The sequence below is a fragment of the Sylvia atricapilla genome, chromosome Z (assembly GCF_009819655.1).
Source record: "Sylvia atricapilla isolate bSylAtr1 chromosome Z, bSylAtr1.pri, whole genome shotgun sequence".
Taxonomy (NCBI): domain Eukaryota; kingdom Metazoa; phylum Chordata; class Aves; order Passeriformes; family Sylviidae; genus Sylvia; species Sylvia atricapilla.
Genome location: NC_089174.1, coordinates 69,928,019 through 69,947,779, shown reverse-complemented (window position 1 = coordinate 69,947,779; position 19,761 = coordinate 69,928,019). Strand labels below are relative to the sequence as shown.

At 33.9% G+C, this 19,761-nt stretch overlaps 1 protein-coding gene across 1 annotated transcript in view; it reads right to left on the bottom strand.

Annotated features, from left to right (window-relative positions):
- The window catches only part of SPEF2 (sperm flagellar 2), an 80,431-nt gene that overhangs the window by 16,448 nt on the left and 44,222 nt on the right, over nucleotides 1–19,761 (bottom strand). The window contains exons 21-27 of the mRNA XM_066339609.1: nucleotides 18,634–18,771; nucleotides 16,385–16,545; nucleotides 15,315–15,492; nucleotides 14,407–14,566; nucleotides 12,323–12,424; nucleotides 10,551–10,689; nucleotides 9,122–9,363 (exon numbers count right to left, since the gene is read on the bottom strand). Of these exons, the coding sequence (XP_066195706.1) occupies nucleotides 9,122–9,363; nucleotides 10,551–10,689; nucleotides 12,323–12,424; nucleotides 14,407–14,566; nucleotides 15,315–15,492; nucleotides 16,385–16,545; nucleotides 18,634–18,771 (1,120 nt within the window). The remainder of the gene's footprint in view (nucleotides 1–9,121; nucleotides 9,364–10,550; nucleotides 10,690–12,322; nucleotides 12,425–14,406; nucleotides 14,567–15,314; nucleotides 15,493–16,384; nucleotides 16,546–18,633; nucleotides 18,772–19,761) is intronic.

The window sequence follows — 19,761 nt, the reverse complement described above, 5'->3', positions numbered from 1 at the left end:
GTCTAGAATAAAAGGATACTATCCAATAAAGATAAATGTCAAGTGCCCCACTAGGCTGACATAATGAACTGAATAAACATCCCAAAGGGAATCTTACTGCCAAAATAAAATTTCTATAGAGAAGTCTCTAAGGATTATAACAGATCACAATACCATGAGAAAGTACATGGGAAGTCACTGGAAATAATCTTTTTTTTTTCTTCTCCCCCAAGATGTTAAGGCTTCTGCTATAATACAGCTTTGGAAACTCTGTATGAAGAAGGATGGATGTAAACTAAAAACTCCTCAAAAGAAAGCAGCAAGAATCATCACAGGCTTAGAATGTATCTCCTGAGATGTGAGGTTGAAGGAATTCTGCTAGTTTCATGGATGAAAAGAAGATCATGAGAATACATGCCCCTGCCCTACATCAGGGAAGTGACTTCAGTGTTACAGACCCATAACCACCATTTTTTTTGTTTTTCTTTATTTTTTTGTTCTCACCTGTTGGACATCCTTAGGACGCATTTTCAAACTTTTTCTAATATGAACATCGTTAAAAATCTCCATTTGAAAAATATGAGGGAAAAGAATCCTCTTGGTATTATGTGATTTAAAAGAAAACCCTTAGAATTCACAATTCTTATAAAATAACAAGCCACATATCTAATAAGTTACTCCATGAAATATACATCCTGTTGCTTATTAGGCAAAGTATATCTAAACATTTTTTTCTGTCTGTGAAGTCACAAGTTCAGATATTTTATACAATGCACAGTACATAGTAATAGTATCTCTATTTCTAAAATACAAAAAGTATCTCTATTTCTGATCCCCGTAGAACTACAGAAATAGTATCTCTATTTCTGTTCCCTACACACTAACTGCTGGAGTGGACTAACATGCTTTAATGAGGCATTCCTTCAAAACCTACTCCTTTTCTGATTACTCTTTATACCCAGAAGTAACAGGAACATCTGTGAAAAGCCCCAAAAAGGGACTGTGTGTATACATTTATATACACATACATATATATATCTGTGTATGTGTGTGTGGGGGTGGGTATAGCATAGCACAGTACAGAGCAGAGCTGAGTACTACAGTAGGGTAGTACTACAGTGGGGTACTGGGTATCTTCTGCTATTACTACGTACATTTTATATTGAAAGTAGAGAGATATCTTGATTTAGCAGAGGATTGATTCAAAGGTGAAAGACTTCACATTAATTTCTCTCACATTACTTTGTAGTACACCTTCATTTGCTGTGAGAGGAACCAACAAGGGTCTTAAATTATTTGATTTTAGGTATCTTTTAATATAAATCATTGCTATTTCCTTGATGGTAGAAATATATTCTGCTGGTATGCTCCACCTTTTGAAATTATGAAGTAGAAAGGTGCATTTAGAACATGAAGAATTCTGAAAATATATATTCTCTAAACTATGCTGTATTTCTCTGGGGAATGGGTTTTCCTCAGGACGCCTGGAGCCTGTAACCATGTAGTTTGACCCTTCCTTCCTATCTTGACCCAATTGGCTGAGGTCCAGCCATCCCCTGAGCAGGAACCTAGATAAGCCCCTGTTCTTCCTCCTCTTGTTCTTTTGCCCTCACTTCCCTCCTGAAACCATTCGAGAATAAATGTCTTGGATCAACCCTGGGGGTAAGAGCCTCTTTTGGATCTTTTGTCTTGTCCCTGAAATATTCCCCCAAAGCCTCCCAAGAAACTGAGCTAGCCCCAGGGGGCTGTGGTGGTTTGTTTCAAAACTCTACCCTTTCTCAGATCCTAGGTTAAAAATCAAGATACAGTATTGTTATTGCAACCTCTACAAATATTCTTACAGGGAAATAAAAGGTATTTCAAGCTGTGAAGTGTATTAGTCATACCCTGTCGGTAAGAGTACTTGTTGTGGGAAGACTAATCTGTGCAATTAATAATCAGAATTGGGAAGATTTGTTCTGCCTCAATAGGGAAGTGTTCAGAAGGACAAGTCTGAGAAAGGTAATTTTAAAGTTTATCTGGTTTGCACTTTCCATCAGGGTCTGCATAGGGAAAGCCAGATCTAGTAATAGCTTGGTATCTTCTAAAACTATTTTCAACTCTACCCAGTGTTATGGAGTTCATGCTCTTCAACATCTGCTCAGCAGAGGCTGTATCTGGTGAAGCAGAAATGGCAGCTTCCATGCAGATAGCCCAAGCATGAGCTTCACTACTCTGGTGTGTGTTTATAAATTCAAGTTTGAATACATCAGTGCCGGAACAAAAATTATGAATATTTTCCCCCAAATCCACATTATGTTTACGACATGGTACGCAAAACATTATTCCTCTTTTATCATCATATTTTAGCCAGGAGTATTTCGTTAGCCATATTTTTGGAAACGGGTGATTCCTCTTTGTTTTCTGATCTTCCAAATCTTTCTTCTCTTTCCCTCTGTCACCAACTTCTCTGTTGCTAGAAGAATTAGTCTTGCTTTTAAATTGCTTCAGTGCTCTTATGGCTATAATTTAAAAAGAAACAACTAAATATAAAATAATTTTTATTTAATAAAATATCAGCTGCATATTTTCTTTTTTCATTCATTTTAATCTTGTTAATTTGGGACAAGAGAGTGACTTGAAATGAACAGCCATGAAAGAGAACAAGGAAAGCAGATTGTTCTACTCTTAAATCCCTTCAAGGCTACCAAGGATTCCTGTAAGAAATAGTCATTTTTGATTTTGACTATTACAAGTTTGTGAAAGTATACAATCCATGAAGTGCACCAGCATCAATGCTATTTTTGAAACAGAGAAGAACAGAGTTATGAAGTGGAATTCAGAATGGTCTTTTAGGCAAATTGTCTCCAGAAAATACTGCTGAAGTCACAAACTTATTAGTGCCCTGGCATACCTGCCATTAGCAGAAATGTTAACTTGGAGCAAGTCTGTAAATGCATAATCAAAAACCTGACACAGAATGCCTAAGATGCTCACATAGTAATTGACATGATCCTGTTAAAATGTATTTACCTGCAAATGATATTATTACTGCTTTCAGAACTGTATACACATTCTTAATGAATTGAGATTGTTCTCAGCTTTTCCCAAATTGTTCTGAGGATGATCACCCTTCTATTTTGTAGGAGAAAATCCCATAAGCTGACATTTTGAAAGTTTCATTTCTAGATCCCATTTATCCTCTACTTTTGGCCAGTAATTTAATAATTCTTTTAGTACATATTTGCCATAATTTTGGGACTTTGAAAAGAAAGCAATCAAATAAGCAAGAGAAATGGCATGCAGAATGGAAGCAATAAAATGTGAAATTTATTTGTTCACTGGAAAATAACAAAAGTAACTCTGCAGATGACCTAAAATCTGACTCTCCACCCTCCTTATTGTGATGTGTACGTCAAGATGAAAAATTAATGAGTACATAAAGCTAATCATAGAGAGAAATGGTATTTCCAGTGCTCTAAAAGGTCTTGAGAGAAAGAGTTTTTGTATGCCACTCATTTCTATTTTAGAAGAAGGAGCAATTTTTTTATAAATATATATACTATATGATTTGTGAGAACTGTTTGTTCCCATTGTTGAAAAAAGTGACAGTTTGTTCCATTCTATTCTAAGCATCCTGAAAGGCCATAATATTAATAAAAGAAGTTACGAACATGCACTTTAAATACATTTCCAGTATGAATGATTCTTGTAAAGAACTTAAAATCTGAGGTTGCAGCTGTGGTCCACATGCACAGCAAAATGAATGGTCCCAGATTTTTCTAACATTTGCCCAGGTACCATACACAGAACTGAAAAGAAGAAGAGAAATATTCTTAGCACACAGTAAAGATTAAAAACTTCATTAGGCAAACACAAAAGCACAAGGTAAGGTGAAAAAGAGGTGGAGGGCTGGAGAACTGGATCTGCAACTTGAAAAGTTTGTAAGGGACAAAAAAGATTGTAAGGGACAAAAACATTTTAACATCTCTGTAATGCCTACTACTTCTTTAGGCATATGGAAACCTGTGGAAATTTGCTGATGATTAGGGAAATAGGAATCAGAGATCCCTATTAGACCTGTGATCCACTATCAGGGATATTGTTCCCTGTAAATATGGGCCTTCAGTCTTTCCAACATTTTTTTAAATTCACATGAAGAAATTTGGAATATAGGAAAGGGTGGGATCAGTTGCAGTGGTACCATGGAAAGAATAGAGGATACAAAAGGAAGCCAGCCTGTACTACTTAAGAAGCAACTTATGAAGCAACTTCTTCACATAAAGTTTTTTTATCAAATGAAATCAAGAAGAAAACTAATGTGGGAAAAGCTACATTAGTTAGAATTGTTTTTCATTAAAATCTTCTTAAAAGGCAGTATCATTCCCTGATACAAAAAATGAGTGACAAGCCTTTACATGTTTCAATAAACAGTGCAGAAATTTTAAAAAATACAAAAAAATTAATTAGTAAAGACATTAAGTTATGACCACTAGTGAAACTGAGAACAGAAAAACAAAACATTTAAAAAGGAGCATTATAAATTACAGCAGTCTAAGTTTACACTACACCCTGTGAACCAGGACTGTGACATTTTCAATGGAACCTGAGCAATCACTATCGCTCAGTTATAAGGCAGATATACAAAAGAGACTATTTCTTAATGATATGCCCATCAGTAGAGAATTTTCTATAGGCACCATATAAAAGTATCTCCATAAACTGATGAAGCAGTAAATCTCTATTAAACATTCAGATTATAAATTTACACTGGCAACAAAATATTAAGAGATTGTAAACTTATACTAGAGATGAGAATTATGTTACCATTTATACCCTTATGATCAAATTTTACCAAATTATTTGAACAGATTAATATTCCTTTCTATTTTCACCAAGAAAAAGTATTTCCAAAGCAGTTCCTGACTAGAGCTTTGGATAATAGTCCCTTGCAAATTACATACCAGACTCCACGCAATTTTATAAGGATAAATGAATGAAATTAACTCTGAGGGCTGAATTATATCCTTTTAACTTTAGGACTCTAAAAGGTATCAGTATGGGATACTTCTACCCTTAGATAAAAAAGATGAGAGTCTCAAAAATGTGACACTTTTATTCAAGTTGTTGATAGACTTATCACTCCCTACAGGCCAATTTCACTGTAAATATTGGCAAAATTTATTCACTAATTACTACTGGAGCTGGTATATGTCCAGTCTTCATCAAACCACAAGAATTGGGATTTTAAACTTAGAGGCACTGATAATTAAGGTATTTTTTGTTGCTGCACAGATGTAGTGAGGTCCTCTTTCATGCTGACTGAAATCTTAAGGTTTTATATATATATATATATATATATATATATATATATATATATATTCAAATGCATAGAAACATATATCAACATGTTAAATGTGCTCCACAAATCTCTGCAATTAAATAACATACAAGACTTAATAAGAGATATTACAGGAAGTGTAATTAAACTATTAGTAAAATTACTACATTTTTTGGCTAGAAAGAGATACTTCCTTTGTCCACAAACTTAAAACTTTCATATTTTCAAGTTTTAAAAAAGCATATTGAAGATAAATAGCCTTTAAAAGATATAAATTAGAGATGATGATACTAATCCTATGCTCTCATATGGACTTAAATCTCTATTTGCATCAAAGTCAGGCAATTACTATTCTTCAATTGTTTCTACAAAATTGCTTGGAGAAAGAAAGCATAATCTGTAGACATTATTCAGGATCATTATATAATTCTGATTCAATAAAATAATCCATTGAAAAGATAACATTTCACCTGAACTACACACACACACACACTTTAATATAACTGTCTGCTTCAAATCTACCAACATAGTAAAATTCAATTCACAAGTTCACAGTTCGAAAACAAACAGCAATGCAAACCATTGGTTGTCCCTTACCTTTACATCTCAGCAGACTATTTAATTGTTCTATAATTAAGTATTTTAAACATTATTTGATTTAGAATTTTTTTAAACCTGACTGGCGTCTATCTATTCTAATTATAGAATCATTTCTGTAATGAAAATGGAATGGTTCATAAGGATCATGCTTGTGAAAAAGAAAAAAAATTAAAATGCTTCTGTGTGATCCAGTTATGAGACAGAGAACAAATCTGGGATAGAATCTACTATGATCTGCTTGGTAATGCAAAGCCACACCCAAATTACATTCTCTGAAACAGCTTTAAAAGAAAAACATTCCATATGTGTGCTAATTGAAATGACAAAAGATGTGGTTATACAAGATGATAGTGCTGAAGGGAACCAAAGGAGATGACATCTAATAGATATTTTAGTTTTGTTGATAAGCATGCATTCAGAAATACTGTAAGAGAGAAAAATTAAAACGTGAATGTTATTAGCTCCATTTAGGACTCATCGCAGCTCTTCCTATGAAAAAGCACTCCCAAGGTAATATATTAGAGCACTGTTAAAAACTTGATCGAAGAGTTAGTGAAAATAGTGCAGACTGATGTTGACTTTGGGCAATAGTGCTTGGGATAATAATAAAACAAAAAATAAATTTCTCTCTCAAATGAAAATACTGTCAGTAGGCAGGAAGGTCCAGCATAGGCTGGTTTTTTTTGTCCGTTGGTGCTTAGAATGGAGAATAATATGCTTCCATGGAGAGCCAAGTGTGCAGGACTGCACAAAGTTGTCTGTGAAGAATCGGCAGCTCTTTAAAACTTTAGAATCCTAGGAAACACAAAACTGTTTCATAAGAATTCTTCCATGAATATCAAACATTTTCAAGTATACTGGCACTCCCACTTCTAGCTTTAATTTTGGCAATTGTTAAGTATATCTTGAAAAGACTTCCTTTTGACATTTACCAAGCATCTTGTGAGAAACCTGTTCACATATTACATATTTAAAATTCCTTCTAATATAACGACCCCTCCTTTGTTACTCTTTGTTTGCTCACATTTCTGAGTAAAATATGCTTCATGTAATCTCCATGATGCTTTAGAAAAGCCTCATTTCCAATTTTTGGAACTACTTTAGGAAATTTATTATTCACTACTGCTTCTATTCTACTACAAGGAGGTTAGTAGATCTATTATTACTGATTATTATTTATTCTACTTAGACTTGCCCAATAGCCGATGCCCCATGTCCTTTTTTATGTGTATTTCCACTATGAATGCTGTGAGATATGCCAGGGTGGGTAAGAATAAGAAAAAATATGACATTTGGCAGCAAATCTAGATCTGTTTGGAGGTTCTCCAAGGTAGGCATTTGTTTGTTACCTTTTGGTATCTTCTTTAGAGATGCTGTTCAACAAATTCACTGCCACTGTGCTGGGTGCTTTAGTGTTTTTCCCTCTTTTGTTCAGTGAGAGACTAACTACTGAGATGTGTTTTTCCTGTTGACCATTCTATTGAATAAGGGGAGACAGAAGGCTATGAAAAATTTTCCTGACGTTTTAGTAAAGAAAGGAGTCTATAGTGAAGTGAGGTGGTTGCCCTAGGAAACCTAGAATGTGATTTATACTGTCTTAAAATGTGAAAGAGACTGGGAGAAAGTATTTTAAAGATGACTTGCACAGCTTCCGCTTTCCATCCTAATTCAGCTATCCAAAAAAGGTAAGTATCTTAACTTAATAGGCACTAAACAGAAGATAAATACATGGGGTAGGGGACCTTATTTTAAACAATAATTCTTTTCCATTGTCTCAGAGAACAACCAGTAGCATTCTTTTACTGTCTCATGACTGCTAAGACAAGAAATTTCCTTTTTCAGATAGTGATGCAAGTCATGTTGGGTCATTTTAGTCAATATAGAACTATCAAAAGAGAAATACTGTAGAATGATAAAGACTTCAGTAGTTTTCGGACTAATTATTACAAATCTACAACGAAAATAGTTGTTCTGGCCTAAATATTAAGAACATTAAAGTTTGTAATGGACAAAATTTTTTAGTTCTACAATTTTAATCGTGAATGATCTAGAACAAAAAAAACCCTTTTAAGTAGAAGTCAAACTGCTGTGTTTCACCTCTGTGGCACTGACATAAATAATTACCCACACAAACTTTTAGTTTAGTGTGGCATTATATGCAATACTACCTGCAAAATAGGTCTCTACAGGAGATTTTAAAATGCTTACACATATCTACATTGTACACTAGAGATAAGATGATATGTATCTCTCTAAGGGAAAACCATAAATATCTTTCTGCCTAAAATGCTTTTATATGCAAAAGGAAATTGGAATTGCTCTATAAATATACATGAAAAGAATTTCTCAATAAAGAATTAAAATCAACTTCATTGCACCTGTGTGGATTTATTATACTGGAAGAGTCAGTTTACACATCATAAACAAGTTTACACACTTGTTTACGCATCATATTTCACAAGCTTAGTGGCAATAGTACTAAACTTATAATTATAATATGGAACATTGGTGCAAATATGAAATGGAACAAATGAAACACTCTCCAAATACATGTGTAACTACTTTCCATCTCCAGTTAAAACTGCCTTACCTAAATTAGTTTGCAACATTTATATAGTGTCAGGAACTACTGCAAGTAAGCCTTTTTAGGACTCTTAAGCCTTAAGTTTCCATAATTAGAGGGTAGATATAAAATAAATGCATGTTTAAAGGAAAAAAAATTACGTATCTAGGCTAATGCTTGCAAATCACCCAAACAACAGACATGCATTGATCTGAAGAATATAATGGTTAATATTTACAATAGACCCCATATAATAGTTTCATGAAAATACTGACCATTTTAAAATTGTGTTTTAAAATAATATAGCCTGAGTTCACTAAGTTCTCAATTTAAAAACTTGCATATTTAAGCAAAGTAAACATGATACACACTGTACTGAAAACCTATTACAGTACAGTAAAACCTAACACCCATTAGATGAATACTGAACAGGTGGTCTTGACAATAAAAATCCCATAGGAAAGCTATTAAAAGCTTTCAAGTGGTCTGTTACTTCACATTTTCAACATCCCCCACTATGACTTTGCTTTTCTATGTTGCAGGATCTTTAACTGTAGTACAATCTTTAACAATGTAGATAACTAACTAAGCTCGCAATTACTCTATTTTAAGTAGGTAACAAACAGTCCTTCAGGAGTTAAAAGGAAAAAATATCTTACCTTTAGGCGCCAGCTGTAGAAACTGCTTATGAAGTGTCGTAAGTTGTGAAATAGTTAGAGTACTATTTTCAGAGATTTCTATGCGTTGAAATTCTGGTGGAGGAACAGGGTCAGGAACAGGGTCAGGAAACATTTTTACATCGCTATTGATGAAGAAATCTGTTCCTTCTAAAGTCATTTCATATTGGATTTTTCTAGAACTCTCAATATGATGTCGCGCAACCTCTACCAGTTTTTCAACACTGAAAGCATAAATGCAGAAACTCATGAGTATAATATACAATGTTAAAAATGTAGCTTCAAATTTTAATGTGTTTGTGCTTTTAAAGCTTTCCTAAAGTAAGATTTTAAAGTTCTCCGTGTGAATTCTGTAATTACCAAAATCATTACGAGGTCTTCTCCTCCTCTGGCTGCAAGAAATCTTTTGACTGTAATCAGAAATTTATATAAAGTGAGATGTAAGACACAGAAGAGACCTGATGAAAAACATGAAAGCATTTTCTAGGCTAGCATACTGGAGAGGCATATGATCTGTTTCAAGTGAAATGAGTACAATTTATACAAGGAAAGACATCAGATGTCTATCATGTGGAACAACAGATTTGGCTTGGAGTGTCAAAGGATATGATATTCTGTAAATACTGTGTCTTTGTTACCACATGTCAGGACAGCAAATAAAACCGGCTGGAAGGAAGAGGCTTTGCCTCTTTGAGCTATTGCCGGTTAAAGTCTTCACATCCTCCATTTATATCTCTCTTCTGAGTCATGCCCTGACATGGATCAAGCAGCACTGTCCCAGTAATAGTTCAAAAGTTAGTATAGGTCAGAAATACTTTGCAAATGGCAAGGTCATTCCTTTCCTTTAGAGAAGAAAAGCCCTTTAATGATACAGACATTGGTCATTCTATGCTAGGTAATCTAACATGTTATAGTGATCTCAAGTATATTTTATTTACTAGGACAGAAAATTTGTGAAGGAGAATTTTTGTTTTTAACGGTCCTTGAAATAATTTTGAGAAATGTAATATGTGGTTTTAAAAACAACAGTTTGAATTCTCCAGTGCATGTAAAAAACAGGAAAGAAAATAATCCACACTCCAAAGTGACAGAAGCTACTGAAATAATACAGAGCTTCCCACTAAATGGAGTAACTGATTGTCTGCTCATTAACATGCTAAACCTGTAGTCTAGAAAAATAACATAGGATAATAATTACCTTAACAGCTACAAGCAGAACCTTTTAATCAGCCATGAAATTAGTTATTAGCATTCAGGTTTCTAAGATAAAACTAAATAAAATTATTTTATACATTACTTATTACACTTTTTCTTCCAAATTACTTCTATCTCTAGAAACAACTATATTTACTACCATAATCTAGGTTAAAAAGAAGAAAAAAAAATCCTGCTTAAAGTTGATACACGTTACCTTGATATTTCCTCCAAGAAGGTAGATCCAAGCCACTTTTCCATATCTTTATAAGCCTCTTCTGCTTTAAATTTTAGATCTTCAAGAAATGCTAAAGCTTTTTCTTTTATAAGTTCTAGCCGAGATTTTGTTGCTGCCTCTATTTAAATGGTAAAGTCATAATGAGTAATATTTATAAAATGTGATAAATGTCCTCTGTCTAAGCACCTTAAGTTCAGCATATTTAACTGTTTTATAGCTAAAAGTACCTTAGAGGATACCTGCTGCCTGGCTAGTCACCTTTCTGTAGTACAGTTAAGGCTGCTGTAATTGTGGCTTCTCTACATATTCTTTGTGCAGCTGCAATCAGTATGTTAGAGGTAAACGCATGACAATTTTTGTCTCTCTGTATTTTCAGAGGTAGGTACTGCACAGATGATTGACAAAGCTGCTCTTTTAACACAAACAGAATAAAAAGCAAGGCACATTGATGCAACAGAGAAATTAAATATGAAATAGATGTTAAAAACTTAGCAACTTTACACAACTAGTGCTTTTGCTAAGCGTTATGTATCTGTATAATGAAAACCACAAGTTACCAAAAGATAACTGGATAACAAAGCCACAATTAAAACTATAATTCTCAAATAGCAGCTATGTGTCTGTGCAAATAGGAAATAGAGCTCAACATGTTCAGCCTTCCTTAAGTTCTTGGCTTTTTTCTTAAGTATAGGATGAAAATGAAGTAATGTCAAGAAAAATGTTAATGATTCACTACATGTTAAACGTAAATGTTAAACAGGTTAATGACTCACTAAAATTCATCTTCATACAATCAAGATCTTCAAAGTTATTACTATTCTTCTCATTATCCCAAAATCTTAGAATATTTATTCTTGAACTGTTTGAAAGATGTAGGTGTACAAGCATTTGCTCTAACTGGATCTAAAGAAGCCTTATGAGTTTGTGGTTTGTTCAATAACTGCTGTTTGCCCTCTCTCTTTCATAGATAATAAAATACTATGCAATAGTTAGCTCACCAAAGAGGTACCATATGATGATGGGCTTGCCAACTGTTGCTAAATAGAACCAATAAAAGCTGGGCTCTATCTTCCCTTTAGTGACAAAACAATCTTTCTTCTAGTCGAAACCTATCCTAAAAAAATTTTCTCAAACCATTTGTAATTTGGGACTTCCTTTCTTCAAACATCTACTTTTGGCTGAAATTAACCATTGTGTTTGAACGTTACTTGGCAAGACAGACAAAGAGACAGAATGACTGAACAATATGTAGGTTTTGGAAGAGTCTGTCTGTAAAGGAGTTTGGAAAAACAAACACAATCTATGTCCTGCTGCCTGAATCCCATGTTGCTTGAAGAGGAGGGAATCAGAGAAAAACATCCATGAAATACACAACGGCCAACAATTTCTTTCCCAGAACAGAACATTTCAAATACTGAATCTGATTCAATTGAATATTGAAATGTGAGTACCTACTTATGCAAAACCTTTTCTCTCATGATGAATATTTGCTTAGTCATAGCAAATTAAATTAGATGAAATAAAACAGAAGACAAAAGGAACAAAAATCACATTATGACCTTCAGTATATTTACCATAGAATGACTAATGATTAGCACACTATTTCTTGATTTCTCCAGACATGACTGTCTCTCCTTTTTCTTTCTTATCCACCCATTTTGCCTACTGCCTTTGGTTAGTATTGACTAGCACACTAACCAAATTATGAATAACAATCACCTACCAATATAAGTAACCAAATAGTAACATACCCTCATGTTTCAAGGCACTGAAATATTCTTGCTTTATTTTAAGTGTCAGTTCTTCTTTCCTTAATTCTTCTGGGTCTATAGGAGCTGGAGTGGCTTTCGCTCCTGCAGGAAAACAGACCTCTCAGTCTTTGGTCTTTGCTTGTAAATTTTTGTATCACGAAAAATTACATTTTCTGCCTTACTTGATGTGACCATTTATGACAATGCAAAAGTACCAAATGGGTACTCAGCTACAAATGGGATTTACATGTGCAAGTCATGCTAAGGTTAACACTGCATAAAAATACGCCAGCATATAAAACTGTATTAAAGTTGGTTAAATAAAATCCTAAAATGTATTTATGAATAGAAAATCATGACTAAAAAAGTGTCTAGATGGTCAGAACATCCTGTTTGACCTGAGTATCTATCAATTTATCACAACTAGAACATAAATAGATGTCTTTTGAATAACTTGCTTCTTATGGAATACATTCAAATTTAATAAACTATAGTAAAAATTTCATGGTAGTAGTTACTTTCAAAGCAGTGAAAAGAACTACGCTATTAAATAAATTAGAAAGAAAAAGGGATCAGTCATTTCATGCCCCTTCAAACCTGCATTTCCACCTTGTTTTGACATACTTATCTATAAACAGATATTGTAAAGGTATTTTATCATGTTTTTAGAGATTGTATGGAATTCTGTATACACATGACTTTGACTATTACTCAACAATACTAAAAATACTTGTAATTGCTTTATCCTAGAAAAGGAGCAGATGGAGATGTTACAGAAAAAATGTAATGATATCTGCATGATACATAAAGTCAACATAAAACAAGTGGTGAATTCTAGAAGTCATAAAACTAGGGGTTGTATCACTTTCTTTAGCGGCCCATATCTCTGTCCTATGGCATTCTCATGTTACAGGAATACTACAGTAACAGTGTATTTGAAATTAAATCAAAGTCAATACTTCAGTTACAAATCCATCAGTTCATACTTCATTTTCCACTAGGAAGAGTGCAAATCTTTCTAGCTGCAGTTCTGGTTTTGGGATTTGGATAATCTTATACCAGGTCTGAACAAAAATTTTGTTTCAAGAAGGAATCCACTAACTCCAAACTAGCCATTTAGCATCTAACAGCTACTGAGTTGTGTCAAAACTTTTCCAGAAGTCTGAGAATCTGCTACTTTCTTGGCTGAAATGAGACGTTAAGCTAGGCCTAAGGCACCTGGGGCTCACAACTAGCTAAGTATTTGCAAGGCTGTGCTTTTTTTTAACTCTGGATGGGCAGAAATAACCACAGAGAGAGAGAGAGAACTGAGCACAGTGCAAGTGAAATTTCTGTCAAAGAAAAAAAGTCAACTGTGTTATGCACAATAACACTGCAGTTACAGCTTTCTCATTTGGAAACAGAGTACCTGAATTTCAGGCTACTCTACACCACAAGGCTCAAACCTCTCTCTTGCTATGTATGATGTCTTAACAAAAGACACAAAAGTCCAGGCTACAGGCCTCACTTCCTAATGAAGTTATGACATATTGCAGACAAAAGGTGAACACTGCATAAACTACTACCCGCACAAGGAAATAGTTGTGAGAAAATTTATAAACACCCTTGCATTCCACAATCTCTTCCAGCATACTGTCTGTTTTTCTCTCTTGCAAATACATTTTGTGTTTTGTCCTGGTGGGACAGGCTCCTGCCTATGTGCAAGACCTACCTCAATAGGAATCTGCTCTTTTTTAGGACTGCAGCTGTCAAGTAGACAGAATTCAACAGAATTTTATCTAACTTGATTATTTAGCTTTAACTGTTCCATTCCAATACAGAACATGAAGAAAAAATATTTACTTTCCATTAAGAGTACTTATTTCTACATATAATGACTACATGTTTAAATAAATGCAATTGCCATTCAAAAGCCTTTCCACTCCTTTATCAATACCAGCTTTTCATACTGATGTCATATTAGACATTTTAAAAGAGAAATTAATCCAAATTAAATTTCTTAGATGATTAATTTCTGTATTATACATATCTTTACATTACAGTAATTTTAAGCACTGCTAAAACAAAGTCTCCATTTTAAATACCTTTTTTTTTAGTAGGTGACTTGGAAGATGCCTTTTTGGCATTTTTGGTATCTTTCCCAGATGCTTTGCCTGTTTGTCTCTGTGCAGCTTTTGAAGCTTTCTGTTTCAGCTGACGTTCGTTTTCTTCCTCCATTTCTCTAAACTCTACTTCAGCTGTTACCTTGACACCACAGTCACACATAGTACAGTACATAGTATCAGCTCTGTGTAACCACTGTTTTAAATAGCCTATACTTGCTGAAAGTACTTGATGAGAAGTAGACAGATAAAAAAAAAAGGAGATATTTTAACTAATTGATTAAATCTTAATTATTTGTCAAAAATAAAATTCTGCAGCAAAAATGCAGGACAGAGACATATGGAGTTTAATTCTTGCAATCATTGCCTGTGCTTGAGGAAAATCTTTAAAAAAAGCAAGAAGCAACAGGACAAAAAGCAAGTCTAGAGTTACATAGTAAGGGGGCAGAAATTAATTTATTTTAAATGATAAAAGAGAAAACAAAAATCTAACCTAGAAATCAACCATTTGAAAAGCTCACCTAATTTACTTTTAGCTGTATAGAAAAAGGAATGTAACCATAGGGTCTGAATATGTGAGTGGTTTGAGCCTCTCAGACTTCTATTGAGGGAGAAAGAGTTTATCATGGAACAAGATGTACAGAGGCAACATTTAAAATATTTCTCAGTAATGGAACGAAAAGCTCAGTTATAAATATGGAGGTGCTGAAAACACAGACTCCAACATTTTCTTCATAGGACTATGAATGTATTTAATTAAAATATCAGTGGTGAAGCAAGACATGAAGCTGAGAAACACAGTGAAAAGATGATGTGTTTAGGCTGCCTACTGAATGGGGGGCTTTGACTGCACAGTCCAGAAATCTTTAGGTAAATAAAACATTCCATACCATATCTGATACTGCTGTTACTGCTGTTTTCCATGTATCAGTAACAAGATTTTCATCGTTCCTATAACTGGCCACTGTATTTTCAGAATTCTTATCTTTAAGTTTCTTCTGCTGAGTTCCAGTCTTTTCTGACTTGGCATTACCTGGGGAAGGCAGTTTCCAAGAAACTAGAGGAATCCTCAAAAATAAAATAAAAGGAATCATTTACATACTGCTTTATCAAAAGGGTTAGTATCTACATTGGAGAATATGCTGAAAGAACAAAAATATTGTTTTCAAAAATTGTGATAGCAAAAAAAAAAAGCAAGGAACTTTCCTTATGACCAAAAGTGATGAGGTATGTGTATGGCAAGAAAACTATCTAGTTTAAGTATAACAACTAAAAAAAAATAAAGGTGAATAAACTACATCAAATGACTGTGTGATCTGCTGATGAATTCCATGTGTGATAGACACAGTTTCATTACTCAGATAATTTCTAAATTCACTTCAATTAAATTTAAAAAGTCAAGTGTCAAGTATTACTGATGGCATTTTCTATACTGTGAAATTATCAGGTGGTATCTCTCATCTTTTAATATGGCATTCAGTTTGGTGCATATTTGTAAGTTGCTCTGATTTACATCTGTTATTAGATAGTAATTAATCATATTTACATTTACATAAAATTTATAACATTTAGTTTTATTTATTGGCACAAATTTTAAATGTAGTAATGTTACACAACAATACCTTACATATGTGACGACTGTGCTGCAAACTATCAGCAACATAAAGGCAAGACGGAAACATTTCTACAGTAGTAGATTTCCTCCTGAGGCAGCTTTTAAAATGTTTTGCAATTCAGCGATGCATTGGCGAATATGACATAGGTAAGCAAGTAAAAAACATGAGGGATAAATGTAAGCTCTAAAATTATTTAAGATTCATCATTTGCCTATAATCCCTGGTTAAAAAATTCTTATTTCTCCATCTTTTGAAATATACACACATATAATTCCATATACTCCAAAAATCTATCAGTGCACTCTATTTTTTCGTATTTGTATAATTTTATACTGCATTTCTACCTTCTTGATTTGTCTTGATCTCCCTTCTGTTCTCCATTAATAATATCTAACAATGGGATTCTAGAAAAATCTTGACTGTCTTCTGTTGGGATTTTTCCTTCCATTGCCCTATAATAGTCATGAAGAAGTCTCTTTGTATCTTGGAAACGATCCAGTTCAACCTCAAGGAGAAAGGACAAAGAAACTGCATTTCAGCATACCACAAAACAAATATTTGTTATTACACCTTAGCAGAAGAAATTCTAAATCTTAAGAGTTTGAGGGAAGAACCCACTCATATTTTAAAATTCATAGTATATTGAATGCATACTTCTACTTGCATCTCTAATGTATTCACACTGCCATTTCTAGGCAGTAATAGGAACATTAATTGTTAAAATAGAAAGAGCTATTTACAATAAATAATGTTCAATGCATTACATTTTATCACAATATATTTTGATGTATATCTATTTCCTAGTAGCAAGTAGTGCCGAGAAATTACATGGATCTTCTTGTTCAAAAGAAATTATAAATAAAATAATAAAAATAAAATTATAAATAAAATAAATAAAAGTCTTATAAGCATAAAACAAGAAGGGTTATGTGATGGAGAAAACTTTAAAATTCACACAGTTTTTCTAGACCTAAGTAATCAACAGACTTTGAACACTTAAGTGTCATGAAGATCTTTTTGTGTGAATCATCTTACAAGAAATCAAGTAAGATTCAAGAAACATTTAGCACCTGTCATGTTTTGATTTATTGATACAGTTATGGTGTTAGCTTCTAACTGACAAAACAGTACTAAATATTCATGGGAAAATGCACAAAACCACATTCACAAAACAAAGGATGAAACCTTTGTGGTGTAAACCAGCACTTATCCATATTTTAAGGAGAAAATATCTTCTAATACAACTGTGTACATAGACAGCAGGAATGAAATCTGAAACACAGCATTTATACAAATCTATGTGTTTACATGTTACAGAGCCACCTGGGGAATGTAATTTTAAACTGTTGTGCATATCCACACAGGACAAAAGGAGATTCGTAGTGAATCTCCTCTGAACTCCATCACACATGCCCATGAAGTTCTGTTAGAAATAGGATTGCAAAGATGTAACTGAATATAAAAGGAGAATAATAAAACACTTATGCTCTACATTATAACTTTGTCTCGCTTTAGGCATATAATTCAGGATGGATGTTTTAAATATTCAGGCATATAAATACTGAAGATACAAGACCAACAATGTTCAGACAGTCAGCAGTTATTTGATATTTTGACCTCTCTTTAGTCAGTGGCCTGGAGTGTTTATTTAGCATATTATGTTGACTCTTTGAAAACTAAGTTAATTTCCTTACTATAGCACTGGCTATTTCACAAACTTTTCCTGAATTACCACAACTATATAACTACTTTATAACTGTTATATAAAAATAGCACAGAGAATTAAAGGATTGAAAACCTGCCCTAAACTGCTTAGACATGGCTTTTTCAGCTAAATCAGCATCACAAGGCATGAGTTTAAAACACTGTTTTCATTCTCTTCTTTAAATTTGCCAAAACTTTCATAGAATGTTTGCATAATAGTTTGCACAAAAGCCTGTCTAGCCTAGCCTGGTCTAGAATACTCCAATCCACTTTTAAATTAAATTTATGTACCTAGAACAACAGTAACAGGGGAATCTTACTTTACTGCAGGACTGAATGGACTCTTGGAAACTTTAAAGTTACATATGTGAAAGCTGGATCACATATGAACAACAGCAGCAAATGACATTTCAGTCTCAAAACCTAACTTGATTTTTTGGGGTTCCTTTTTGTTCATCAGCAGACAAAATTTCAGGCCACATAGGTGAAATCAAAATTGAAATAAATTTGAGATACAGGAAATACTATGACATCAAGCTGTGAAGGATGTAATCCATAAATTTAAAGGAGATGTCAATATGATTAGCACAGAAGGATAAAGAACAGTAACATTTCCGTAACAAAACTCAAGATGATTCATTGGAGTTGTAAAATTGCAAAAAGTAGCAGTATATAATAGAGATTGAAAGTTTTGTGGGTTGAACAACAAGAACAGTATTTTTCTTGCTCTTTCCTGCATTCCAAAGTTAAAATGTATGGACTGTCATCTACTCTTTGTCTCTTAACTTTGTCTATAAATTCAGAAGACACATGAATGTTTGCTAAATTAGTTTTTAATCCTTCACTTATTTGGAGTCAACCACTTGAAATTTACTATAGCAGTCCCTACCTGCATAAGTGTAAAGAAATGGTTCATTGCAATCCCCCTACGATCCGGTAACCACCCTTCGTTCATGATACCAATACGTTCCTGCTCTGCTTCTTCCCTTCTGCTGTCACAGATATCCCAGAGAAGATCTCTTAGGTCCTAAAGCACAAAATCAAAAATCCTAATTAATTATAAAAGAAAACGTAACTTTTTTTTTTTTTTTTTTTTTTTTTTTTTTTTTTTTTTTTTTCTTGTGTATAGAGCAACTTCCTATCTGGGGCTTTTCCTTTACTGTTACAAATATCAATACCTGGTCAGGTCACATGCCTACAGCAGGCCAACAGAAAGTTTCTTTACAACTGTGATGGAGAGAATACCAAGATAGGAGTTCAGTGTGCAGGCTGCCTTGCTTTCCTCAGACAGAGATGATCTACCTAAGCTAGACAAATATGACACTATGAATAGCTAAGCTCCCAACTGCACCAACAACTTTCCACTTGAATAGTTTGCTAATTAATACACTAAGAATAGTACTCTCAGGGGATGGGCAATATGAAAAATACTAAGAAAATTGTGTCAGATTTCAAGTGTTTTTCAAAGTTGAGTAGCTTCCACACCACTTTTCTCTAATGTTCTTTTAATTAAGGGCTCTTCAGCTAGTGACTATGTCAAATAACACTGTTGCTCACTGACAGCACTGAGGACCTACTCAGCACAAAATATTATGCAACCTGTTTTTTCCCTATTGCCATCTCCACATAGAAGTAGTATGACAGGCCATTATGTGTAAGAGGCCATAGGAGGAAAAGAGTGCTGTTAAATACAAGGTAGGACAAGATGAGATGTCTCTGGCTTCAGGCAGTTCTAGCCTACCTGGCCTGTTCTGGGACAGAAGAAAAGAAGAGGAGCTTAGGCTTCTGGTGAAGTAATTCTATAAACCAGGTCTTGGTTGCAACTTCTTATGTCAGATTCTGTTTCTCTCCCCCTGTCTGAAGACTTCAGATAAATCCACTTGTCCTCTGTTGGACAAAAGATATAGGAAAGTCTCTGACCTACATAACACACCACAGACAGCTAAAAGGTAGCCAAGGTGCAGGCAATCAGATATTCATGGCTCTTTACACCGTAGAATGTGCATATAAGAGTATG